The 26546-nt window shown below is 50.4% G+C and overlaps 8 protein-coding genes across 9 annotated transcripts; 6 read left to right on the plus strand and 2 right to left on the minus strand.

Moving 5' to 3' along the window:
* Positions 1–2029: 2029 nt before the first annotated feature.
* On the plus strand, positions 2030–2431 carry TrAFT101_004116 (uncharacterized protein; the record flags this gene model as incomplete). Its single annotated transcript, XM_024907262.2, has 2 exons — positions 2030–2149; positions 2225–2431. 2 exons carry the CDS (start codon positions 2030–2032, stop codon positions 2429–2431), a joined length of 327 nt encoding a protein of 108 aa, XP_024766112.2.
* Positions 2432–2979: 548 nt separating this feature from the next.
* Positions 2980–6139, minus strand: TrAFT101_004117 (uncharacterized protein). Its single transcript, XM_024898836.2, has 3 exons — positions 4599–6139; positions 4343–4480; positions 2980–4055 (listed from the first exon to the last, which is right to left on the minus strand). Exons 1-3 carry the CDS (start codon positions 5265–5267, stop codon positions 3351–3353), a joined length of 1512 nt encoding a protein of 503 aa, XP_024766111.2. The 5' UTR covers positions 5268–6139; the 3' UTR covers positions 2980–3350.
* Positions 6140–10052: 3913 nt separating this feature from the next.
* TrAFT101_004118 (uncharacterized protein) lies at positions 10053–11147 on the plus strand (the record flags this gene model as incomplete). The annotated part of the gene is made up of 1 exon (XM_024903014.2): positions 10053–11147. One exon carries the CDS (start codon positions 10053–10055, stop codon positions 11145–11147), a length of 1095 nt encoding a protein of 364 aa, XP_024766109.2.
* A 651-nt stretch (positions 11148–11798) lies between these two features.
* On the plus strand, positions 11799–14335 carry TrAFT101_004119 (uncharacterized protein; the record flags this gene model as incomplete). The annotated part of the gene is made up of 4 exons (XM_066127074.1): positions 11799–12770; positions 12867–13800; positions 13861–14228; positions 14288–14335. 4 exons carry the CDS (start codon positions 11799–11801, stop codon positions 14333–14335), a joined length of 2322 nt encoding a protein of 773 aa, XP_065983182.1.
* Positions 14336–15273: 938 nt separating this feature from the next.
* TrAFT101_004120 (uncharacterized protein) lies at positions 15274–17297 on the plus strand. Its single transcript, XM_024898797.2, has 2 exons — positions 15274–15629; positions 15689–17297. Exons 1-2 carry the CDS (start codon positions 15408–15410, stop codon positions 17192–17194), a joined length of 1728 nt encoding a protein of 575 aa, XP_024766106.2. The 5' UTR covers positions 15274–15407; the 3' UTR covers positions 17195–17297.
* An 85-nt stretch (positions 17298–17382) lies between these two features.
* TrAFT101_004121 (uncharacterized protein) lies at positions 17383–20022 on the minus strand (the record flags this gene model as incomplete). The annotated part of the gene is made up of 6 exons (XM_024903012.2): positions 19446–20022; positions 18740–19381; positions 18530–18672; positions 17884–18365; positions 17657–17792; positions 17383–17573 (listed from the first exon to the last, which is right to left on the minus strand). Exons 4-6 carry the CDS (start codon positions 17899–17901, stop codon positions 17383–17385), a joined length of 345 nt encoding a protein of 114 aa, XP_024766105.1. The 5' UTR covers positions 17902–18365; positions 18530–18672; positions 18740–19381; positions 19446–20022.
* Positions 20023–20259: 237 nt separating this feature from the next.
* TrAFT101_004122 (uncharacterized protein) lies at positions 20260–22620 on the plus strand. 2 transcript variants are annotated; one of them, XM_066127076.1, is made up of 5 exons: positions 20260–20855; positions 20925–21068; positions 21124–21171; positions 21243–21528; positions 21623–22620. In XM_066127076.1, the coding sequence occupies exons 1-5, from the start codon at positions 20766–20768 to the stop codon at positions 22363–22365; spliced, it is 1311 nt and encodes a 436-aa protein (XP_065983183.1). In that variant the 5' UTR covers positions 20260–20765; the 3' UTR covers positions 22366–22620. The 2 variants fall into 2 exon arrangements, with proteins under 2 accessions (XP_065983183.1, XP_065983184.1); XM_066127075.1 differs by having other exon boundaries at positions 20706–20855; positions 20906–21068.
* Positions 22621–23151: 531 nt separating this feature from the next.
* On the plus strand, positions 23152–26495 carry TrAFT101_004123 (uncharacterized protein). Its single transcript, XM_024902230.2, has 3 exons — positions 23152–23561; positions 23661–25072; positions 25127–26495. Exons 1-3 carry the CDS (start codon positions 23434–23436, stop codon positions 26275–26277), a joined length of 2691 nt encoding a protein of 896 aa, XP_024766103.1. The 5' UTR covers positions 23152–23433; the 3' UTR covers positions 26278–26495.
* The last annotated feature ends 51 nt before the right edge of the window (positions 26496–26546 follow it).

Here is a 26546-nt window from a genome sequence, read left to right on the forward strand (position 1 = left end):
CTGATGCCCTGATGCGGCTCAAGCATTCTAGGCTTGCCGTAGGGCTGATGAAGAACTGCTACCACCGCCGCCACTACTGGCCATCTGGACCCCACGTCTAAAAGTCATGTGGCCAGGCGCCCATCGTGGAACTCAACAGTTGATGCCTTGGTGCCTGATTCTGCATGTCCTCCTGAGCGGCTCCAGGGTAGGTGACGGCGTCTCCTACAGCGCTGAAAAGCCCTGGTAGAGGACACATTTGTAGGTACCTACTAGACTACTAGAATTAGGCAGGTTAGCAGCTGCAGACAGAGTCCAGCATTACTACCTGCATGTTCCTGTCCTGTGCCTGTAGGACTTCTCACGCTTGAAATGAGCTAACTTGCAGCCAGTCCTGGATTTGCAGCATCTGAGCCTGTTTTCTGATCCTCTCCCCTGCATCACATTCAAGGTTCTGATGACAGGCAACACAGGCTGGTTCGCTTGCTGCATAGGAAAAGTGGAAAATGTCTTTCTTTTCCCTTTCTCTTCCTAAGGCGTGACTCATATTTTGGTCCAGTATGACTGCATTCTCAGCGACCAAGAAGCGTTGCCTGAAAGTCATTGGCTCGCCCAAGGCTCAGCTCATGCCACCATGACCGCTATCACTACTCCAGCAGCAGCCCATGCTACGACCAGAGTGGTAGGAAAAGGGGCGCCTTGGCGTCGTCCCCGTCGACTACCTGGCCCATTCCATCGCTCGATGTTCTAGGCCACACTAACCGCTACTTTTGGCCCCCGAGCTGACACGCCAGAACTTGGCTACCGAGTGCTTGGCCGACAGCCGTCCCGCGTTACGGAGCTGGACAGAGCATAGAGTTTGCTGCTCGCTTGAAATACGATGAATACTGCTACCATTGCTCGGTAGCGTTGGCTAGGCTGCCGGAAGGGCCCGTCTGGACATAACACTAGTATATCCGTCCCACTACAACTAGCAATACTAACTCACAACAGGTGCTACTCGTATACCGGCTTAGTAGAAGCTCGAGAGTATGTCTTGCTATGTTGTCTTCCATGGTACGGCAACTATTGGAGCCCTGGATCCCAGCAAACAAGAACAAAGGGGCTCGTTACGTTGGGAAGAGCCCGTCCAAGCTTCATCACCAGATACCGACTGCTCACTCTCTGTGGAACCACATGCGAGTACTTCCACTTACCTGTTTATACATAGATGCCCTGTCGTCATTCAAAGGACCGATCGACACTAGCAATAAAGGCATCAGGTTCGAGCGTCAAGCCAAGTGGCCCCCGCCATGACGCCAGCCGGGCAACCAACGCCTCCAATTGAGGCCGGCCGAGAGCGAGACCCTTTTGCGACTGACTCTGCTGGCTCCCGTCACAGGCCTGGCCCCGGGGATGCGTCCCTGCTGCCTTATCTGCTGCTCGCCGACTTCAGGCTAGCCTCCTCAGCGATGGCCAGCCGAAACAGGCGTGATTGGCCCAGGCGTACAGGCAGTCTGCGTGCTTTACCGACAACCTGGGCTCCTGATGGCCCTCCACGCGACTGGAATGCCGCCCTGGTAGTCGCACTACAGATAGTCTTGGCCGTCTGCATCTGCGGCCTGACACGGATTCGGTCAGCCGCCACATCGAGGCCGTCAGTTATGCATCCATCCCTAACAAAGGATAATAATAATATTAAAAAAATAAAATAAACACGAACTAGGTCACTCCCTCGTCGCACCCCGTAAAGGCTCTTGGTATTTAATTTTCCCGCCGACCCATTTTCTCCTTCTCTCTCTTTTCCCATCACGTAGTTTTCCCCTGCGTAGCAATCGATGTCTTGACTACACGTCGACTCTGCTCTCACGTTCTCCCTTTTCCTACGCACCCGGCGTGCAGAACCTCAGCTGCCTTGACGGCACGGGTCAGTCCTATCTTTTTATTACGACGACAAGCTATCAAGAAGCAAGCCTTCTCTCGCGCTGGACAAACCTCGGGCCTACAATAGAACACACTAGACGTACCTCTTGTATCGAATAACGAGAATAATACCAAACCGACATTCGCTATGACTCGCTCATCCAGAGCTTATCCTCCCTCGCTGGAGCTGGACACTTCCTTCAGCGGCATGGGCGCCTCCGAACACTCTCCTGATTCCTTTGACTCGCCGTTATTCTCCCCAACAAAGGTACGCAGTTTTAGCACATGCAGCCATTATGATTGCGAATGCGAGCAGCTTCTAACCAGAGCCACCAAAAAACAGAGAGTAGGCACGAGCTCTACAAACCCTGTATCAATCACCTCGCCCCAGCGCAGGACATCATTTGGATTCATCAAGTCCTCGCCCACCGTCAACGTCCACACGACCTGTGGCCGCCATACCGACCAGCTGCTCTTTGGAGGACCCTCACTATCGAGCCTTGCCCGTGCTCTCCTTGGAAGGAAGAAGAAGAGGCCGACAGACAGCTGAACCTTCAAAGCCGGCGGGGCACTTTTCATGTGAAAATGACCAGTGCGCGCCAGCCTAACCTATATATACTTTTACTTTTTTTTCTTCTTCCACCCTTTCTTTTTTTACCCCTTCTACCTTTTCTATTATTATCACGACTTACAGTGCTGGCTGGATCGGTGCAACACCTAGTACGTTATGCGGAGTACGATATGGCTTAATGATACGACTATTACTGTTACGAGCGTTACTATTGTTACTGCAACTATCATCATAATACTTGGCGCAAATGGGGGAATGTGATAAAATAAAAAGACACGTCTTATTTGTGGCTTGCTATTTATATCTTAGATAACTACTATAATAATGCCACCTCCTTTTTTTTTTTTTTTTTTTTTAACGAAACCATACGGGATCATCGACGTGGCTGCTTACGAGTTTCACACCCTCATCGCCAATTATAGCAAAGTTTATCTTTCGGCAACTAACTTGATCACCAGATTCGTACGTGGCCTTTGGTGTCCCTGTCATAAGATGATCGTAGCACAGTGAGGCGTGACTTTTTTTCCCCCCATATCCAATGGAAATCATAAAAAAGATTAAAAAATAAAAATGAAATGCTGTTTTATCATATTGATCTATCATTCGGCCATGCTGACCTCCATGTATTATCGGTGAACCCGGGCATCTCTCAATATGCTCTATAACACGTACGTACCTGCATCATACAAAGAAACATATGAAAATTGATACCCAAAACACTCTAGGGCATCCCCTCCACACCCCTTTCCTCTCTCGAACCAGACACAGTGGGCTCTGACTAGCAGTAGTAATATGTACCTCGTACTTCGCATTGCAACCCAAGGTCTCCCTGCTCAGTAGAAAGAATAACAAAAAGCCAAAGAACATTCTATCCCCATTGCTCACCGTCTCTCAGGTCTCACGAGTATCCTTGCGCGTCCACACGCGGGCTCGGATAGGTATCCTTACTCGTGGCCGCATATCTCTTGGAGAACTGGTCCAGCAGCGTGATAATCCACCGCTGTGCTTCCGCATTGGCAAACTCATACACTATTCTTAACGAGTAGCCAAGGCGGAAAGGCCCCATGGTGCCTCTTCCTACCGACTCGATGGAGCGCAGGATGTTATGCACGAGCTCCTTTTGGGACTCTTGGTAGTCCACCGGCCACTGGCATCTAACCAGCAGGTCTTGCAGAATTAACATGCTGGCCCAATATCCCATGTACATCGACCCAAGCCATCCTATCGGATGTTCCAGGATCACCTGGTACGGCGAATTCGGGTCCTGCGACGGAATTTCCTTCAGCTCGACACCAATTTTCTTGAAATCCTCATACCACTCGACAAACCGCTCGCGCGTTTTAGCTGCGAGTTCGGCAACTTGCTTTATACGCCGTGGACTAACTTGCCTGCCAGCCATAAGAGCCTCGCGGACGGGATAACCCCACCACATTACCTCTGGCATCTCTGCCAGACATAGGAAAAACGAATTAGTTACTTGCATCGAGAACTCTGGTGCATCCGGATTCAAAAACCGTCGTGTGTCGCCACAGAGCGCTCCTCTCCATTCTGGACGGGCTAGGAAGCATTTGCTGCTAGTCGGGAAGAACAGCGAGCTCATGATCTGGAACAGGGAGAGAGCGGAAAAGGATGTCAGCTTTTGCAAATTCTATGCAGGGTATCGGAGTGTGAGCAATTCCCCCCTAGTTTGGTGGCAGCTGCATGCCGTCCCTCAGCTCGAGGACTCCGCGGCAGCCGGAGCTCGATTGTTCGAGGGTAGTGGCTCGGAAGACGCAGGAACAGAACAAATTGGTGCTCAAGAGAGGAAAAGCCTCCACAACCAAAACACCAATAGCACCAAAGCAAAGGAGAAAAACAAACTGAGTAGGTAAAGCGGGAGAGGATGCTTACCAGGATGCCTCGGAAAGTAAACAGTATGGCGGCGTCGTTGCCCTGCGTATGAGCTGCAGGACCACGTTGCTCCATCAGCGTAGCGATTCCTTGGGCGTGCCGCAACCAGGTGTCTGGAGCAGTCGTACCCGCAAACAGCTTTGATTTTATCCTGTCAGCCAAGGCTCGGGTAGACACTTTTTAGAGAAGTTGGATTGAAGCTTAATGCTTTCTCTCATCATATATGAACTCTCTCTCCGCAATATCTCTTACTTACCTCAAAGAAACACAGCATGACGGCAGAAGAGAAGGTCTCAGATGACTTCCATTTTACAGGATGCCTCAAGGCCGCCTGAAGAGCACCCAGAGACCATCCATAAACAGTCCTACTCCGAGCAACGAGGTTATCATCTGCCAGCTCTTTACCCATCAGATGCAGGGCAAGTGAGCAAATAGCGCCATCCAAGGCGGCCACCGTCCCCAGCTCTTCAAACCTCAGCCGGCAGAAGAAGCCCAGGAAAGTAGACACATCCTTCGAGGCCAGCCTGGTCTGGGCCATCTCCATCAGCGTACCAACAAACAGGGCTCGATTGGGCTGAGGCGAGGCCATCAGGGACACCGCAGCAGTGCTAGCATCGCTCGTGGGTGTCGTGGCGCCAACGGATGAAGTCGAGGTCGAAGCGGTGGACGGCGAACTTCCTACCACGGCAGCGCCAGCGCCGGCACCGGCACCAGCACCGACGCTGCTATCGCGGCTTGTTGGCGACGGTCGAGAACCTTTACTTCGGATCGCATGTTTCCCAGACACGAACTTCATGGCTCGCTCATATCCGGGACATTGGGCGCCATACTTGCGACAGTTTCCGCACTCTGGCCTGGCCTCGTCACACTTGACTCGTCTCTTCCTGCAGAGCTGACAGCCGCTGCTGCGCGGAACTCCGACCATGACGACTGATATCGGCTCTCTCCGTCGTATGTGCGTGTGCGTGTGCGTGTGCGTGTGCGTGTATGTGTGTGTCCCCTACTATGCGCGGCTGTCGCACGTTGACTATCTGAATGATTCCAATCGCTGGGCGTGGTTTTTGGCAAGGCAAGGAGCCATTGGGAACGAGACGATGTGAAAGAGATGTCAAGCTGCCTTGGGTATCTTTAACAAGCTGTGCAAGTGTTGGCTTGGATGCGATGCGATGCGAGGCGATGCGAGACCGTCAAAAATAGCAATGTGAAAAGTTTGGAGTCTCTGTCTGGATGTATGTATCTCTCGATCGTGCTATCCACATACATAGGTAGGTAGATAAGATATGATAAGATATCATGCATGCATGCGCGTATGTTCTTTTTTTGGTGTTTCGCAGGCCGCCTTTGATGAGATATAGCCGTCATTCAACCAGCCGGCAGCATCACGATAGCTGTCAGCGCATGCAATGATGGACACAAAGGTTGTCCCGCTGACTAGTACCGCGCCACGTCTGCCTGGCAACATTGACGCGAAGGATTGAGCTGAAGCTGCTAACTGCATAGCTCTGCTACTATGGCTCACTAGCACACAGCGAGTCCATTGGCTAGCGGTTTCGTTTGAGCTTCTGTGAAACCAAGCGTCGTCCTTCCATGCTAGTCCTGTTTAGGCCATGAAAAGATGGGGTCAAGTTCTACAGTGGGTTACCTATGCAAACGGTATCTGATTTACACCATATATGTAGGCTATCAGATGCTGTTGGCCTCTGTAGGCTGATCCTGCATATGACCAGAAAAGGAGCAACTAGGTATATGATGCAATACGTCTTGCTTTACGAAGAGAGATATCGCCGCCGAATTGTTACATAGCAACGATATTTATTGCCTTTCGTTTCAGAAAGAAACCAAAATGCCACCTTCTCCTCACGTTTTCTCCCCCCGCATTCCGGAATAACATGATAGGAGAAATTAAGTCGTAGCGTAAAAGCTTGTTCAGCCATGACATTGCCAATCACTGCCGCAAACACATCTGTTGCAAGATCTTGGCGGAGCTGCGACAAGATTCAAGTGACCCCTCCTCCAACCCCCCATATTAGCCCGCATCGAATAGATTGTAAGCCAGCCGCGAACAGCCGGTTGAGCAGAGGGCCATGGCGCCGCCGGTTGCAACCATCCTTCAGACCTCTGTGGCGAACCGGGTATCTCCGCCAGGTTAATCAAAAGCTCGATAAGCCTCTAGGCTGCCCTTAATCTTCGTGGCGTCAAAAACAACGGCCCGCGTTGAAGGGGAAGAAAACCGTAGGGGCTTGGGGAAATGGGGGCGAAGAAATCGTTTTCGGCTTGCCAGTATTATTATCATGTAGTAGGTAGTAGATATGGACACTAGCATGATATCAACGATTATATATATGTACTTGAACTGTACATGCACTGTTATATATCACATGCGCTGCGGGATACGCGCTTTTGACGCTGCATTAGTCCCTGCGTTGGCGTATGCCTTCTTCTACGATACCAGCGCGTTATGTGAGCAGTTATCTGCTTTTTCTCTTCGCTTGAAGCGCCACCCACCTCATACGAAGGAACAAGGGGCATGCAAGAAGCTCTGTCGAACAATTTTGTCCATCTATCGACACACACTCTACGGCTGCTACACCATGTATCTCTGTTTGATCCCTGCTGCATGATGCAAAGTTTCTCTTGGCTGCTTTTCCATTTATGATAGGCATGCAACTCGTAACATCGATTTCAACGACGGGTGTGTGCGTGTATATATCGGGGGCGGGCCAGACGCCGTGTAACAGCTCACCACCTCGCAAAGACCGACCCCCGCCAACAGCATACGGGAACGGGTTCGAGCGATGAAGATTGCAGACGTCTTCCCTTCGATGGAAACAGAGATTTCTTGCGCCACTAAGAGATTCCGAACTATTGGGAGCGGCCTAAAAATAACCGACGTGGGCCTCCATCTGTGGTGGAGCAGAGGGCCTCGATTCTTCAGTGCTGGGCATCACATGGACCTCGAGCTGCTCTTCTAACAGATGCTCAAGGAGTGTCTCCTACAGGCCAGAATATTCTGGAGACTTCCACATCCCCCCTCTGCGAATACGATAATTGTCGCATGAGATGCCACTCCATAGTGCACCGCATTAAAGTTTCCGTGTGAGCTTTTATCTCCGTTACGTCATCTCCTTGTCCGGCTTCGTCGATGTTTAAGCATTTATGATTCCGTAGCTTGTAGGAAGAAGGAGTTAAAGCTTAGATCAGCACCGATTGAGGTTTGTTTTGATTGTGATTACCGAAGGAAAACTTTGATCATATGGTCGAAATGATGGAGCTTCCATCCCTGCGGCGGTAAAATGAGTATAGGAGATGTGCAATTTACACGTATCCTCGTTCTTATGACTTCCAATTTCCGAGCGACAATAGCTCTTCGACGGTCAGTAAGTGTCCTGAATAATTACTCACGCACTCGCCTGCTGCATGCAATACCTGTCTTGTTCGCCAGTCTCCGGATAGCTGCATGTTGTTGTGAGCTAGCAGTAGCATGATCCGTCTCCCGAGTCCGGCGCGTCTTTGCGTTCTCCAGGAGCATTTCGTGCATATCATAAAAATGTATCCCGCCGGCCATATTGCCTCACCTGGGACTACTGCATGAAATAGCGCCATGGGGAGGTGTGGGCTGGCGGTGGTCCATGGATAAACGACCCACGCACCTGTGCTCTGGCCGTGCCGTTCAGAGCTCTGCCGTAGCATCCACGATCCCATGGGCAAGAGAAGAAAACATGGAGAAGCGATGAAGCACCAGGATTAGTGCTTGCCGATCCCCGTGCCTGCTCGCGGAGATGGCATTTTCCCTCATCTCGTCAGAAGAGGCTTGGGGTAGCTGCAGGCTTGCAGATTCGCAGGCTGGCCTGGTTCAAGTAACTAATCAAGAAAGCAAACAGTTAGGTTGAAGAGGAGGAAACCCTCCTAGGTCGTATTAGTCGTGAGTAAGCCATCGGAATCGAGAGACTGCTTGGCTTGTTGGGTGCTCCATTCCGCAATACTACTTTCTCCATACCTGCTCCCCTACTGTACACACGATCTGTTGCCGCCTCGTCTGAGCACGGCAGCATCGCTCAGGCCGTAGGCCCGGCATTACGAAGAGGCAGGTAAGTTTTTCGGTCAAGTTTTCTGATGGTGCCACTATGACTCTCGCCCAATTGAAGGGTCCCATGGGTTTTTACAGCAAAATCTGCCGCATGGGTAGATTATGATGGGCCAGTGCAGCGAGGGTAGTGGCCGGAGGGGCGAAATATCGTATTTGGGGACGGGTCGGTGCTGATGCTGGCGCTGGCGCTGGTACTGGTACGTGAGCCACGACTAGCCTCAAGGCTTGCTGAATGCTCGGATGCTGCGTGAGTTGGATCTGCTTCTAGTCGATGTCGATCCGCCGTGGGGGAGAGACGCGGAAGGGCAAATCGCAAAGCCGACTAGCTGCGGTGATGACAGTGGCCAGCCGCAAATCGAGACGCGCCAGGCCAAATAGGAGGCGCTGTGAGTGTCGAAAACAAAATAAGATGAAGAGACGTAAACGCCTTCTTTTCCTGTCCTGGCGGCAGGACGGTCCTGCATCCGGACATAGATGAGCATTTTGAGGCGGCATGAACGTACGAGGCCATCCAAAGTCGCGCTACTTTGCCATCATCTGCGGCCCTGGTCAAGGCCCCTGGCCCTAGTGGGTAATGCGGTAGCGAGCTAGAGCTACAGCGAGTCGGGGTCCGCCCAATCAGTCGCGCCAGGCGGCCCCTTGCTGCTGCTTGTTCTTGACCTGGTGCATCAACGCGACCACCGCGGCCTAGCCCAGCAAGGCATGTGTGGACATCATTCTATGTCCAGGGGGCAAGGGAAGGGACACGGCGTCAAGACGGCTGATGCAAAAGAGTTCGTGTTCTTTGCTGTCTTTTATGCTGCGTTGTGAAGCGAACGGGCGGCATTGCATTGCCTCTGAGTGGGGGACGACATCAATGACTGATGCGATGACTGATCCGTGGCGATGTTACCGAGCGCGTACCTGGTACACAAGTACCGGGCACTAAACGTTACCATCTCAGGTGTATAAATTGCAATTCATCAAATGGTGCATCAGATGCAGGCGGGCGGCTCTGCCCATGGCGCGCGGCGTGGACGAGCTCGGAGGAGCCTGTACTGTATTATCACCATGGCGACTGTCACGCAATTGTAATGGAGCTGCGACAAACATTAAATAGTACCTACCATGTACTCCGCAGTAGCAGCTGCAATTCGGAGTTTGAAATGAATTTCTGCTGTTTGAACGCACGTCTTGCACACCAAAAAGTACAGCTTTCTGTGCATAATCCCACAGCTTAAATGGCCGCGCTCCGTCCATGGAAACGTAAAGCGGAGCCACCCCGAATCAAAATCAGCCGCCTTGCCAAACGCAACTTGGGCCTCTCCCTTTAGCCTTTAGCTTCGAATAAGGGCTGCGGTCGAAGGGGTGGAGGCGCCGATTAGTGCTTCGTATCCCCCGAGAGACCAAGGCGTTCTGACGAAACGAAACTGCGGCACACGCCATCGTTGTTCCTGTTCGGTTCCTGGTGCAGGAACCAGTGCAACCGCCTGGTGCGTTGCGCCCGTCCAACCACCGCTCGCACGCTGTGGCCTCGGCGCCGGGATTGTCGCCGTGCTGCGCTGAGCTGCCTTTTGCTGTACGAGATTTTCCGTCCGGGTGAGAGCGCTTCAATGCAAGTCGGTTCTTGCGGATGGACGATGGATGGCCGCGCGTTGGCCTGAGCCCAGCCTGTCAATGTCGGTACGAGCTCTGCCTTGTGCAAGTACTTGGTACCTACAGCACTTGTACATGCAAGCAAGCACCAGGGCGCTCCAGTATAAACCCCGTGGCATGCATGTACATGTACGCACTGCACAGCAAGCACCAGGGCTTCTCCAGGGCTCATCGACGTGCTTGAAAGTGCTTGAAAGCGCGTGTAGACGACGTGATGCAGAGCTTGTACTGCTACATGCACCTGAGTCTGCAGCTGTCCCATTGCTGCTGTGCTTCTGCTGCAATGTCCGGAGTTACTGGCCTGGCTCGCTGGGGTCCCCCCTTCATGCGCTGCCAGCCCTTTGCTATCCCCCCAAACGGGCTAACCTCAGCCAACTCCAGGCCCCGCGAGATAGGACGGTTAGGGGCGTGCTCCACCCCTGGCAGCCCGCTAACCTGACCCTGGCCTGGCCCAGCCGTTGCCACTGCCAGGTGCCTTGGGGCGTGGCCACTTTCGCTCGCTCCAATCTCTCTTCCTTCGACTTTTCTGCCTCCAAGGGTGGCTGCTCTTCTCCTCAGCCCATCACCATCACCATCAGCATCGAACCCATTGCGGCTCGTCGACTTTCACTCTCTTCTTTTTTTCTTTTTTCTTCGTGCCCAAAGTCTTCCCCCTTCTGCTTCTTGGTTCGCCAGCTTTTTCTTCTTCTTCTTTCGCGCCGTTGTCTCTCTGCTCAGCAAGCATTTTGCAGCGCCTTCGTCGTGCCCCCTTTCCCATCAGCGTTCGCCGTCTTCGAGCCGTCTTCGACTTGTTTTCTTTTCTCTCTTTTCACCACCTTGGGCGTTGCGCTTTATTGCACATACGCCGACGTTTCTGACTGCATTGTCTCTGTCTTGTGCATTTACCTTTCCTTTTTCTTGTTCACCTCCTGTTATTTCCACTATCTGGTGACTGGCTCTGCTAGAAAGCTCTACTTTTTTTTTAACTTGTCATTTTCTCCCTCTGAGCCTGTAGTACCTCAGAGCCCATCTTCGACCTCCAAAGTCATTACCTTGATACGAACCACCGATATCTGCACAACCCCCATGTGTCTTCGCAGCTAGTTGTGGTCCAACGTGTCTTTTGTGACACTTGATCGTGCTCAAGAAGTTAGCCGCCTGCCTTGTAATAGTCGAGTGTGGCCTCGTGGTAATAGTGAGCTCTTCATTTCGACGCGAGGCACCCTTTAACGCCCTTGGCCGCTGAGCGCCCTCCTATACAATCATCATACCAGCCTTTTGTTCTTTTGCGAATAATTGAAAAACATCGAAAAATCGAAAATCGAAAATCGAGAGCGATACAAGCGCGTCTGTTTGCTGTTGATTTGTTTCCAGCCATCCGAAAAAAAAACCAAAAGAAAAAAAAGGTTCGATCGCCTGTTGATACGTTCACTTGCATTTCTTTTTTTTTTTTTTGTCTTCGTTTGTTTTTCTGTAATTATGTTTGTCAACGAACAGCTTAATTCTTCAACATGAATCTTTGATCATTAGCTAATGCCCAATATTTAATAGCATTATCAGCTCTGATTTTATCGTGAAATCGCTGCATTCTCCTCGTTCTCTTAATAAACGCCAATAATTTCGAAACTTCACCTCCAGATCGTTATATAACCGAAGGAAGATAGCTCCTTCGAGCTCGTTTGCCACTGTTCCCTATTGGGGAGGATTATGGCTGCTTTGACACAAACGTATCAGCAGCAGACTGGTACAGTGACAATGCTTTCGGGTCGAACAACACCCTCAGGCGGCATGATGTCGACCGGTCAATCGAATGGACATCATCAATACACGACTTCAGCACCCAGAGGAGGAGGCGGCTACCGGGGAAGCACTGTTCCTGTTCAATCATATGCTTTTCAGCCTACGCCGAACCTGAACCAGAGCCTGGCGTGGCAGCAGTATGGAGCTTATCGGACGAGCTCATCATCCTCCGGCATTCCAACGCAGACTTTCGATCCCAGCCTGGTTCAACGTTCTCATCGTCCCAACCCCTCAGTGACGAACATGGCCTTAATCCCTTCCTACAGCCCTGGTCACAGCAGCCATGGTAGCAGCCATAGCAGCGGCCACAGCAGCGGTCATAGCAGTGGCCACAGTAGCAGCCATGGCAGCAGCCACAGCAGCACACGAGACGACTCTGTGAAGTCGCAATCCAAGAGTGCTGCTTCTGCTCAACGTCCACCGCTTGCTCATATTTCCTCCACTGGCTCACAGCCGGCTTTGTCACCCGGCGGAACGCCGAAGAACACTCCTGATCGGTACCGGAGGCCAAGCAACTCGAACACTCAGCATAGTCGAACCCAGAGCTCGAACCCTCCGCTTAGCCCTGGTAAGCCGAACATGATGTATCATGCACCCTCCGGTTCCAGATCTGTTCCGAATCTCGCGGCTTCGCCCACACTTGCTCCGGGCGCATCGATGGACGATTCGCAACTGCACCGCAGACCATCTCCGGATGAGGCGAAGAAGATGCGTCGCCGCAGCGTGCATACGATACAATCCACTGATTCCTTCCGACCTCTCTTGAAGCCCGAAAATGCTCCTCGCCCCGAGCTAGCGGTCATCACTAAGAACAGTGACAGGGGTGAAAAATCCCCTCAATCTGCCCCGAAGAAACCTGTGCATGTCCGCAAGGGCAGTTCAGACAGTGCATCGTCTAGTCGAAGTAGCCATTCGCGATCCGCATCGGTAAGTTGATATTTTATTGCCACTTGTTATCCCCATGTTTGCGGATTGGGGGACCTTTTTGGGGTTATGCATGCTGACTAGGAGATTGATGTGCAGTTTTCCAACCGTAATGCGACTGTCCCCACTGGCAACCCCTCTTCACCGGGCTCTGACGAAACACATGCCAGGAATGATCAGCTTAAAGTAGCCGTACCGCCAAGAGGTTCATCTTCCGATGGAACAAAGCGGACGATTAGTCCCTCTCCATTATCTAAACCCGCTACGATGGCAAATGAGCAGACTGGAGATGCTGTCGCAGCAGCTGCAGCGCCCTCGGGCAAGACTGTAGAATCACCGGCGGTGAAGCAGCTCGCGACCATCAATGAGAAGGCTGTTAAAGGAAAGACCAAGACTTCTAGGCTTCGTCGAGCGTTTTCATTTGGGAGCGCGGCTGAATTCCGAAAGGCTGCTGGTGGTATCGATGGCGAAGGTACTGATCAAATGGAGGCAGTCAGGCTTCGTAAAGACCCGACAGCCGAAGAGGTCTATGATGCTGAGCAAGCACGGATCGCTGAAGCACAAGAAGCTGCTGGTATTGGCAATAGCATCTATGGCGGCCGCTTCTTTGGCGGGTCGACGGATAACCTCTCCATCTCATCAACTGCTTCATCTGCTTCTATTATGATCAGGAAGATGGGCCGTGGTATGAAGAAGAGCACCCGCTCGCTGGTTGGACTCTTCCGGCCAAAGTCAGTCGTAGGAGTGCCCGCGGCTGATGCTCCTGTTACCGAGGGCCAGGCTTCCGTATCCATGATTACCGTGGAAGCAGAGACTCGACGTGTCAACGTAAATGCGGACCCCCAGGGTGGCAAGGGCGGTACTGGATTCCCTCGCCTTGAGCGCAACTCTCTAGACGCTACGCAAATCCCTGAAATTGGAGCGGAGCGACTAGGCAGTGCAGGAACAGATAACTCCGCACGAAAGAGCATTGTGGGTGGTGATAAAGAACGTGCAGAGGTGCTAGCGGCGGTTCGCAAGGGCATTCTAAAGCGTACGTATAATCTGAAATGTCCCATGTTTCCAATCGGCCATTGTGATTAACTGACCTCAGACACAGGTTCTTCGAGTCCGTCAATCCGTCCGTCGGATTCGCCTGATCTTGTCCTGCCAAACATCCCGGCTGTCACGGACTCACCCAACTCAAGCGCACCGAGCACGCCAAATGATGATCACAAGAGAACGGGTTCTATCGCTATCGGTGGCGAGGACTACTTCATGGGCGCTCTTCGCCTTGGAAAGAGTCGGCCCGGAACACCCCAAGCTGGCCCAAAGAGGAATGCCACATTTTCACCGCGAATTATTTTCCACGACACTTGGCCTAGCCAAGAGTATGACCGCCGCGGCGAGATTGCCACGTGCAACCGGCTCACGCCAATGCTAGCTCAGCAAATCAAAGAAGAGCTAAACAGCTTCAAAATGGTTCGTCAGAACTCAATGTTCATTACTATGGCTAAGCTAACCTTAACTTTTTCCTCTAGGAAATGGAAGTCCATGAGAACTCCAAGATTTATACGCATTTCTTCTGATGATATTATCCGATGGACGAAATCTTGAAAGCTGATATTTTTTTTCTCCCTCTACTATTACGGGTTTTTAAACCCTAACCATGTATTTCTTCACTTTTACCATTTGCGGCGTTTAGGGACAGCATAGTAAGGTGTCATGGGCGTTTTGTCACACTGCCTCACTACATGTCATGGTTTTATAGCCCCTCAAAGACTCATACATCTCATTAATATTCAGTTGGACTCGTGGGCACGAGGATTGAGCCATGGTGGATGTGGGAGGAACCGGGATCAGATGGTCTCGTCTGTTGTCATTGAAAGATGAGAAACTCCTCGTCACAGCCTATGGTTCAGCCGTGTGGATAGAAGAGCAGCAACATGTTAGACGATGCGATGCCATGTTGGCACAAGACGAGCACTTAGGCTTGACTGTTGAGGGGGCACGTTTAGATATGGCAACTCAACCGATTGGAAGATGAAATATAGGCCGGCAACTTGTGTCTTTTTCTCTGTTGTTTCATTTAAGCATGTCTCTATAGCCGGATTTAGTCTATGAGCGTGATGTGCCTGGTATCTCCATTTTACAGCAAATAAGAGCTTTGACTATTTTTAGTTAATCCTTGCCTTATAGGCCTTTTTTCTTATATCTGCCAAAAGTGGACTTATCTCAGCCTGCTCGCATTTTGCATAGGATTGGCGATCTGGAGTCTAGATTTATAATATTTATTGCACCAAACATGAATTTGCGTACGATATGTCTTTGGGTATGCCGATTATCTAGGTGCTAGAGTCTAGAGTCTCATTACTCATTACAACTCAGGTACATGATAGTGGTAGAGGCGTGGCGTCTTGGTGCTGGTATTAATCAGCTGCCAGTGTATAAGACGCCCCGCCATGTTAGTAAACTTCAAGCCATCCCGTCGCCGGCTACTTTTTTTTTTTCCTTCTAGCCAAAAAGGAAAAAAAAAAAAAAGGAAAAAAAAAAAAAAATAAAAGCCTTGGGGCGTATTTCTTTTCTCTTCACGTTGGTCCCTGATAGAGCATTGTCTTCTTGTACAAGGCATCTATACGCGCAGTGCTTCTCTGGATACTTATGTGGCAGCGTCCGCTTGGAAGGATTACGGCTTATCGATTGCTGTTTCAATCTCGATTCTCTGGCACCTCCGATAATACTTTTCGAGGTTTTGCGACCATGACCACCACCGAGGCAGCGACGGGCGCCGAGCCTCCCAAGAAGCTCCATGGACGGGCATTTTACGAGAGCATTGGGAGTCCCAAGTTTATTGTGGCTCCCATGGTGGATCAATCTGAGTTTGTTTGTCTTGCTCGATCCCCAAATGGCGTTTGCGCTGGGCTAACTTGGGTGCTCTCTAGGCCTGGCGAATGCTCACACGATCCTTCTTGCTGCCCTCGGAGCAGTCTAAGCTTCTAGCCTACACGCCGATGCTTCACGCGCGACTGTTTTCACAAGACGAAAAGTATCGAAAGGCACATTACCAGGCTGTGCGGGCGGGATCCTCAGAACCCTGGCTGGACGGAAACCCCAAGATCGATCGGCCTCTCTTTGTTCAGTTCTGCGCAAATGACCCCGAAGCGCTGCTTTCTGCGGCGAAACACGTAACGCCGTACTGCGATGCTGTGGACTTGAACCTCGGATGCCCGCAGGGCATTGCGCGGAAGGGCCACTACGGAGCGTTTCTCCAAGAAGACCAGGACCTCGTCTTTCGACTGATCAACATATTGCACAAGGAGCTCTCCATCCCAGTCACAGCTAAGATTCGCATTTTAGAGACAAAAGAGAAGACCCTGGAGTACGCAAAGAATGTGCTGAATGCCGGAGCTTCTATTTTGACTGTGCATGGCCGAAGGAGGGAGCAAAAGGGACATCTTACTGGTGTTGCGGATTGGAAGATGATCCGATTTCTAAGAGACAATCTGCCACCAGAGACTGTGATTTTTGCAAACGGAAACATCCTGCAAGATGGAGATCTAGACAAGTGCCTGGAGGCCACTGGAGCGGATGGTGTCATGTCAGCGGAGGGAAATCTCAGCGATCCCGGCCTGTTCGGCAATCCACCACCCGCCGACGAGAAGAGCAGAGATTACTGGAGAGGAAGAGACGGAAAGGGCGGATGGCGAGTCGATGCCATCACGAGGCGCTACTTGGACATCATACACAAATACGTCTACGAGGTAAACCCTCCGCAGCGACGACCGCTCTTCGTACCAGGCGACGACACCGCATGGTTGACAGAAGGCGAGAACAGCAGCTCAGAAGACGCAGACGAGCCAGCAAAGAAGAAGCGAAAGAAGGAAGACGACAAGGCTCTCAATTCGTCCCCTAACATCTCCGCCCTGCAACCCCATCTGTTCCACGTCCTCCGCCACTTCGTCACCAAGCACACCGACATCAGAGACCAGCTTGCAAGGGCCCGCAGGGACGGCATCGACGGCTACGAGAGGGTCCTCGCCGCCGTGGAGAAGAGGGTCGCCGAGGGCCTGCTGGAGTACGAGAAGACAGAGGGCAAGAGCTTCGAGGAGGAGCTGGAGAAGCTCAACGAGCGGGCTATTGAGGGTGTTCCGGAGGAGGAGAGCTCGCTGGGGACGATCAAGAGGTGCAAGCGCCCTTGGTGGGTGGCACAGCCGATTATTCGGCCGCTGCCAAGCGAGGCGTTGGCGAAGGGGGCTATTACGCTGAAGAAGGAGAAGGAAAAGGGGGGCAAGGAGAAGACTGAAGGCAAAGAGAAGAATGAGGACAAGAAGAAGAATGAGGGCGATGAGAAGAATGGGAGTGAACAGGTTGAAGCTAAGGAGGAGACGGAGGTAGAGCAACAGACGAAGCAAGAGATTACATCAAGAGATGAGCTCGTCTCTGGATGAGAGACACCGGGAGGGAGATAGAAGGTTCACAGCATTATAGATAGGCAACATATATAAGTAGACATTAGCTAATGCGATTTCTTTGGTATTACTCATAAGGCCGACGCTCTTGCTATTATGGGTATATAAGAGCTAGTCATCCATCATTTTGCAGCCTCCTATTCATATTACACACTTAATCTCTAACCTCACGCACTGCCAGTGATGTACTGGAGAATAGTATAAACAGGTCTTGCAATCAGCGCCGCTCCAGCAGCTTGGATAGCTGTGGCTACAGTTACCAACCCAGCTCCTGCAGCTCCCGCACTCTGGAGAATGGCGAATAAACTGCCCGCCGTAATGGGGTTTATGATTGCGTGCATGGTTGCAGCTAGAGAGCCTTAAGATTAGATAAAAAAAAAGTTAGCTGTCTGGTCTTTCCCACGGCCACTATCATTTATTGGTGTGTCTGTCACAGCATACCTGCTGCTACGCCACCGGCACTAAAACCAAGTACTCCTAGGATAAAGCCGGCGACGGCCGCTGGAGTGGCAATCATAGATATCCCGCAAAATAGAAACGCTGTTTGGATGGGATTCTCAGTCAAGAATTGTTGGATCTTTTCCTCCGAGTTGAAATTCAGTATACATGTGCCATGCATAAGGCTGTTTTTGAAGTGGATGTGCTGGATGCACAAGACAAATGCGTACCCAAGTTTGCCAGGTCATGATGAAGGCGAAGCGATTTCCCTTGCAACAAGGATATTCCTTTGACAATGACGGGTTTTCTTCCTCTTCGTTTGCTAAGATTGATTTTGTCAAATGTTCTTATTGATTCTTCGGCAAGAAAACTTGAGGCAGCCAGGGCGGGAAAAAGGAAACGCAGGTTAATTATGCACCCGCGACGTAGGCGTTCCAATTACGCACTGCCAGCTGTCCACGCAGGAAGCGGCAGCCGGTGAAAGTGAGAGTTTCGGTCTGCATGCAGGTGATATATATGCACAGTAACCAATCCGCCCGAGGGCCCGCCTCTGAAGGCAATTTCATGTTTTGATTCGTGCAGCTGTTTGCAGGTGCGATTGTAGTGAGTGGCTGCGGTGTCCAGCGGTTGGGAAGCAATCTTGCACCCGCGCGTTACTTGCGTCCATCATTATTCGTATTTCTCTCGTCGCTTTTTATAGATATCGAATCAACTATGATCAGGTTAACAAGTTAGCAAAGACAATACCCTATTATAGCTATTAATAGCTCGCGGAAAACCCCAGACTACCAGCAGGGCCAGTTATTTGCACGGACAGCTGGTGGCAAGGTTACATTGGTAATGTCGGCACACCGAGAGTGTCCTGCTTAGACATACGTGTAGCTACTGTACCCGACGGAGTGCATTAGTTTTGAATAGTCCGCCTTGAGGCCCAGCAGTGTATGCAATCTGTTTTCTGCTCCCGCCTTGTTAGCGTGAGAATAACGCCGATGTTGGCTTAGGATAAGGATGACACGATGCTAATAAATGCAAGGAGATGATTGTTAGTGGCGTACATTCAGTATGATTGGCTAGGGTGATACATGCCTTGATTAAGTAAATGCGAAGAGGAGAGAACATGTAGTGGATAATGAAGCAACCACTTCCTTGTTTGAAAAGCGGCAGCGGATAAGAGCTGGAGAGTTGGTGTACCATTTGAGACTTGGATCCGGGACTATAGCCGCACGTAACAATCCATATGCTGATAGATCAAGTTGATGTCTACTCAAGCGCAATGGTAGTGAAATGATGTGACTAGAAGTGAAGAGAGTAAGATATGGAATGGACTGACGCCATCGCAAATGAAGGTCGAGAACCGGAATATCGGAACTGAGCCCCGTGCCTTCCTTGTTTTGTGTCGACAGTTTATCCCAGATTCCATATGACTAAAATATGTCCTCACTTTTACCAATTACAAGCCTGAGACCGATACTATGGAGGCATGTCTTCCGAGTCATGAAGCTGCCGACAGAATACACGTCGCAATCGAGGTAGCCACCTAACACGGCGCAGGCTTGCTGAACTGAGGACGGCGGTGGGAGTTCCGTGGTCTGGTCGAGTTTTCTGATGTATGAGAAAATCGTGTTATGTATAACGTTTGCCTTCGAATGCTCTGAAAGATATACTTGAAGTCAACAAACTGGTTCCCGAACGAATACGCCTTTCGATCCACACCTTCGAGCACAGACGCTGTGAGTATTAGTCTTGATTTCCTTAGAAATTAGGAGCTCTCTCTTCCTTAGATTGAACATACTTTTCGTCTGACGGTTGTTCCGAGACTCGCATGGACTCCCCCAAAATTTCATCACTTCAATTCAACGAAATGTATGGCGCCTCTCATCGCTGGTATCGTCTTTCAACTGTTTATTGCTAGTATGGCGTTAACCCTAGAGTTCTGAGAACATTCAAAAACTTATTCGCGAAGCTTCTCTCCCGATTTCGTCTGTCGCTGGAGTCGGAAATCTATTTGAGACCCTCTTCCGAGCGTGGAAGAGCGTCTAGCTTGCGAGAGCTCGAAGCAGTACTTTGATGGTATGATTGACGAGGAGAAGGTCAAAGAGATTGAATGGAGATGACCATCGAATTTATGACCAGAACAAGCAATAGGAGCCGAAATATAGCGAGGACAGCAATGACAATATTCTATCTCATGATCTTTGCGGCAGCAGCTTCCGAAGGTTTGACTTAGACGGCATTAAAAGGATATACGATCTCATGAACGGCTTTGCCCTCCTTTGGCATATCCCAGCCAATGGGATCCTGTTCCGGCAAACTAGCAATCCCAAATCCTACGGCGAACTCGACCCCAATAAAACGAATTGGGTGGGCGGGGGCTTGTGGTTATCCCACTGCATGGTTTGGCTTACAGCTGCATTGACCGGCCTCTCAATGAGCGCCAAAGCGGCCTGCATCGCAGCTTCTCACACAGGCTATAAGCCGTTGAGGAGGTGGCACTCCAGAGCTAGGCATGCACTGATTACGAGCTGCATGCGTGCGTATGCCCCGTGTCAGACCGTCGATCGTCCAAGTCTCTAAAAGTTGAGAAAAACAGGGGCCGTGTCTGAGGCATGCAATATGCAAGTGCATATGCGCCCTCGCAGCTAAGCGGAAGCGAGTTTTCAATTCCTGGTTTCAATGCTTCGTAGCTACATATGCAACCAAAGTTCGCTGCATTGACCGGATAAGCTTGGCTAAGCGGTGGCTGTACTTCACATGAAAAATCGCGTTGTCGTGTCGTGTCGTGTCTGTCGACCTACAGGTTCTCCTCACCATTCTCACCTTTCGATTGGACATTTGCTGCTCTATCAGTTCCTGCGTTGCGACATGTCGTGCTGCTATTCGACCAGCGCAATGCCTTGTGAGCGCCACTAATGTGGCCAAATCACGACCCTAGGGCGAAACCTCAAGAAGGGGTCTGCTCAGTAACTCTACTATGCATATATATATGTGTGTGTATGTATATATATATATATATATAAAGTCGACCTTTACTTTGTTATTCGCTTGGGCTAGACATGCATCTTACCTGAGATGATTGTTATATTCATATTGGCTGAACAGTGAAGTATTGGCGATGGCGGAAAATCAAGACCAGCTACGGAGGCTGGAGGAGCAGCGGATTTCAGTGATGGCAGAAGATGAGCGTAAGGCTGCATTAATTTCGGTGAGACTCGGATTTTTTTTGCTTGTAAGAATGTTGTTAATGATGCACAGATTAACGTCTTTTTCTTAGGACCTCTTCAAGCATATCGGTGATTTGACGGGCCAGCTTGCCGAAGCGCATATGGATCTTCGAGATAGAAAAGACATGCTTGAGCTTAAGCGTACAAAACTTGAGCTTGCAGAGAAGCAGATTGAAGATTTACGACGCAAAACTGTGAGAAAATAGAGAGTAGCATTGGCGTGTGAGAAGCGGCCTAACAGTTGCATAGGATGATCATGTTTTTAGTATGGTTATAATTGATGGCGACAATATGCCGGTGAGTCTGCTCAGTTTCATGTTTTCTCTCCAATAGGGCAGCTCTGACCCTTACGAATACACTAGTTTCAGGATGAATTTGCTAGAGACGGCCTCACAGGAGGCAAGAGAGCAGCTGGTCTCCTTAGAAAAGCAATAACTGAGGATATCAAAACGAGATTTCCGTCTCTTCCTGCGAACGTCCCAGTGATGATTCGTGTGTATGCGAATTTAAGAGGGTTAAGCAAAAAATATAGAGAACTTATGCCTGACTCGGCATCGTTTGAAGATTTTGTTCGTGGATTTAATACGGTCCACCCTATGTGCGATTTCATCGACGCTGGGTGTGGCAAAGAATGTGCCGACGAGAAAATAAAAGGTAAGCTTCCGCAGTTGTTCACTTTATCTTACATACATTTTTTTTTTGTTTTCATTGTCAATGAGTGGTCGAATATGAAACTAATATTTCATAGCCTCTATTAAGTTTGGCCTTGATGATAGTCATTGCAAACAAGTGTTTTTCGGTGGACCAGGAGACAACGGATATGCCCGCGTTTTCGACTCTTTCCTCGAAGACCAGGGCATCAGAGAACAGATCACGCTGATGGCAGGTCCCCCTTTTGCGTACGAACTGGCGGCAATCAAAGATAAATTTCATAATATGACCTTGGACAACATCTTCAGAAGCCAGAAACTTCCCAGCGAAGCCAACCGCAGGACCTCATTCCATATCACACCGCCAGGAACTCCCATGTCTCCAACCTCTCCGCTGAACTTTGCAGCCGTTGCAAAGGTGCCTAGCAGCCCGGCTCAGAGCTCCCCGGCCCAGTTATACTACACAGAGCCCAAGATGCCTTCCAATGGGGTCATATTGCGGAATAAATTTGGACAGAGGGTGGATTCGCGGCTTTCGTACTTGCAATCTGATTTCTCGAACTTGAAAGACCGAAAGCTTTGCAACAATTTCCACATTCTGGGCAAGTGCTACTATCTTGAAAAGTTTGGCAAATGCCATCATATCCATGGAGAAAAGTTGGTCGGCCAGCGGCTGGAAGCTTTGCGAGCCATTGCTCGTCAGTCTCCGTGCTTGAATGGGCTGAGCTGCAGCCAGACAGATTGCGTGGCCGGACATAAGTGTCCAAGGGAGCCTTGCCATTTAGAAAACTGCTGGTTTCCTAAAGAAATGCATAACGTTGAGTCTCAGGCCGTGGAATAAGATTATGTTTGAGCTTAATGTTTTATAATATGGGCTTTTTTGGAGGGAAATTTGCATTGAACTTGTATAAGTGTTCGTTTTGGGATGGACGGATGGAAGGACAATACACGGCGGTTAGGGCTGGCTATCTGGTATGGTGAACAGAATACACGGAGTTCATTTGCATACCGGCAGCATTGCTTCGACGGCTATACAAAAATGATGCTAGTTAGAATTTATTCAGTTTTTAGTTTTTAGTTTAATTTAATTTTTTGCAAACAAAGAGGAAGGGGAGCATTCGACTCATTCCCCTGAGCACTGCAGTATCGTGGGGGGTTTATCACAGCCACCGGAAAGCCCCCAAGTCGGACCTCTGCCCACTGTGGCAGCGCTAAATGGAACTTTTCTAGTGGGTTTCCAGGCCGATGACGCTTGAAGTAGCGCTTATAGGTAAGGTAGCCAAAACAACACGAGACGTATTGTGAAGTTGTCGTATCAGAGGGTTATCAAAACAAGAATTCATGTCCATGCACTGTAAGTAAATTTCCTTTGCCTGCCTCGACTCTAAAAATCTTATCTCCTGAGACGTTCTGAAGGCAAATCCATCGCTGGGTGCGCAATGCAATGAATGTCCTGGAGCGTCATTAGTGGATGGGGATGTACCCCAAAGATAGGCGCAATGCAAAGGCTAAACAGCACGTGGAACTCTGCCCCACGAACGGCCAACTTTTTGCTCCCCCACCACGCTCCGGGACGCCCTTTGCTTCTCTCGACAGCCGCTTTTCGGCCGCTACATTGCTCTCGCGGCTGCTCCCCGCAAAGTGGGGGAGGGGTCTCGCTGTCGTGGGGGAGAATAAGCTTGAAGCACTGAGACGCCGATGGACCCTTTGGACGGAGAGGAATCAGAGCTGTTTTTATTATAGTGTGTCCCTTGGTCATGCTTCAAAGGCGTCTCTGGCTCTTCTCTTTGCATCCATATTGGTATTCCTCATTTGAGCGTGGCGTTGAGCAGAGATAGGAAGAGGGCGTGTGCGTGTTTGACACTGACTTGATCTAAGCCGCTCTATAGACTAGAAAGCCTGGATCACAATGTCTCGCCAAAGCACTCAGCTCACCAGCGGCTGGACTTTTAGGCAGCACCAAGGTCCTTCTGCAGAATGGCTGGCGGTAGCAAAGGTGCCAACGCAGGTTCATATAGATCTGCTGGCCAACAAAAAGTATGTATGCCCCGATACCCTATACATGATATGCATAGACAGCAGCCCGTCTTCATGGCGAGACTGTCTGGTGATGACACGGAGCTAATAGCGACATAGGATTCCAGATCCCTTTGTGGACCTGAATGAACGCGCTGTTCAATGGATTGGCGACAAGGATTGGGAGTACCAAGTTACGTTCAAGCCTGGGCCTGCTGAGGATGAAAACGTCACAAGAGATCTCGTGTTCAGTGGCCTCGACACTTTTGCCACAGTATATCTCAATGACGACAAAATATTAGAGACGGAAAACATGTTTGTGTCCTACCGTATTAATATCACAGACCGCATCAAATCCAGATCCGAGAATGTCCTTCGCATCGTCTTCCACTCCGCCATTGCCAGAGGTGAAGAGCTCATCAAGGAACACAGCCATGAGCACAATTTCCTAGTTAGGCAGACCGAAAGGAGTCGTGTCCCGGTACGCAAAGCCCAGTACAACTGGGGCTGGGACTGGGGCCCAATTCTCATGACCGCGGGACCCTGGAAGCCTGTCACTCTCGAGACATATGTTACGAGAATTGATGATATCTGGGCTCAAAACGAAGTCAGCGAGGATTTGAAATCTGTTTCAGGCTCTATTTTCACTCGTGTAGCTGGCAATATGAGCAAAGCTAACCAGGTTTCAATCTCTTTATCACTGGATGGCCAGACAGTATTCCAGCAGGTGGTCGACGTTACGGATGCTGCGTTGAACGGGGACGGACTGATTAAAGTTCCCTTTAAGCTTGCAGATCCGAAACTGTGGTATCCGAAGGGATATGGAAGCCAGCCGCGGTATCTCCTTCAAGCTAAGCTCCAGCGCAAGACTTCTTCTAACGAGATCGACAATAAGTCAAAGCTGATTGGGTTCCGTCGCACAGAACTGGTTCAAGAAGCAGACGCTCATGGCAAATCATTCTACTTTCGCATAAACAATATCGATGTATTTGCTGGTGGCTCATGCTGGATCCCTGCAGACAGCTATCTCGCCGGTGTTTCCCCTGAGCGCTACTATGAGTGGGCCAAGCTTATGGCAGAGGGCAACCAAGTCATGTTGCGAGTCTGGGGAGGTGGCGTCTATGAAGAAGATGCTCTCATTGAAGCCTGCGACGAGCTTGGCATCTTGGTGTTCCACGATTTCCAATTCGCTTGCGCATCTTATCCTGCGTACTCATCCTACCTGAAGACGCTGGAAGAAGAAGCAAGACAACAGATTAGACGTCTACGGGCACATCCTTCTGTGGTGATTTGGGCAGGAAACAACGAAGATTACCAAGTCCAGGAGAGGTATAAGCTCGACTATGACTTTGAGAACAAAGACCCAGAGACATGGATCAAGTCATCGTTCCCAGCCCGGTATCTCTATGAGCATTTCCTACCAAAGTTGGTTGAGGAAGAAGATCCAGGCAAGATCTATCATCCAAGCAGCCCCTGGGGTGACGGGAAACCCACCGCTGACCCAACTGTTGGAGATATTCATCAATGGAATAGTAAGCCTCCAACATGTCTGAAAAGTAATATCATTGACTAACATCTCCATCCAGTCTGGCATGGCGCTATGAACAAATACCAAGAGGCTGCCGATATGGGCGGCCGTTTCGTCAGCGAATTCGGAATGGAAGCATATCCTCACCTCAGCACCACCCGTCGCATGGCCAGCGATCCCGCCCAACTCTACCCTGGCTCCATGGTCCTTGATTTCCATAACAAAGCCATTGGCCACGAACGCCGCATGATGAGCTATGTCGTAGACAACTTCAGACCTCGACATGACCTCGGGGGCTACACTCATCTCACGCAAATCGTGCAGTCGGAGACGATGCGCGCTGCCTACAAGGCCTGGCGGCGACAATGGGGTAAGCCTGGCGCCCGACAATGCGGTGGTGTACTCGTGTGGCAGCTTAATGATTGTTGGCCGACCATGTCTTGGGCTGTGGTGGATTACTATCTCATCAAGAAGCCCGCATACTACGCCATCTCCAGAGCGTTGCGGGCTATCGACGTGGGTGTACATAGAACCTTCCACGACTGGACTCAAACAGGATACTGGGTTGATGAGAACTCTGGTCTTGTTACGGGCCAAGTCGACCAGACTCTACCTGCCCGCAAGGGAACGTTTGACGTTTGGGTCGTCAGCAACAACACCAAGCCCGTCGATCTGAACGTCGTCGTGCGCTTCATCTCCGTCCGCTCAGGCAAAGACATCTCCGACCCCATAAAGTCAACTATCACCGCCTCCGCTAACTCCACAACCGATATTCTCCAAGGCAAGGCCCTCCCACCTTCGATCCCCAATGCCGACGATCTTACCAAGCCCTTCTCCGTGTCTGAGTACGATCCTTATGTCGTCCACGCCACCATCACAGATGTTGCTACCGGTGCCCTTGTGGCCACAGACACGGCATGGCCCGACCCCGTCAAGTTCCTCGACTTATCCAACCGGGGTATCACATTCGAGCTTTCTGCTGCAAAGGACGAAATCGTCGTCTCAGCTGAAAAGCCCGTCAAAGGATTCGTTTTTGAAGAGGTGGAGGGCTTGAAGCTGAGTGACAATGGCTTTGATATCGTGCCTGGGGAGAAGCAGACAGTTAAAGTGGAGGGGGCTCTGACGGCGGATCAACTGCTGTGGACGTGCATTGGAGCATCCGACGCATCGTTAAACATATCTGATGCATCTTCGCAGTTGCCACTTTGATAGAAATGAGAATTTTACAGGCTTGGGATAAAAGACGCGATATAATTCGACAGTGTAGAGAGATTATATTAATTGTGGAGGACAGACCCAGTATCCATCCTCAGATAGAACTGACAGCGAGTCACCTAGCAATTAAGTTGTTCACAGGTGCCCAAATGGGAGCGTACATTATCAGTCAAGGGTGTCGGTCATCCATAACATTTACTAATAAATCGTCGTAGTAGCACACCGGCAACGTCCTCTTTCCACTGCATGCCTAGCTAGATGGC

Source organism: Trichoderma asperellum, chromosome 2, assembly GCF_020647865.1.
Source record: "Trichoderma asperellum chromosome 2, complete sequence".
In the NCBI taxonomy this organism is placed as follows: Eukaryota; Fungi; Ascomycota; class Sordariomycetes; order Hypocreales; family Hypocreaceae; genus Trichoderma; species Trichoderma asperellum.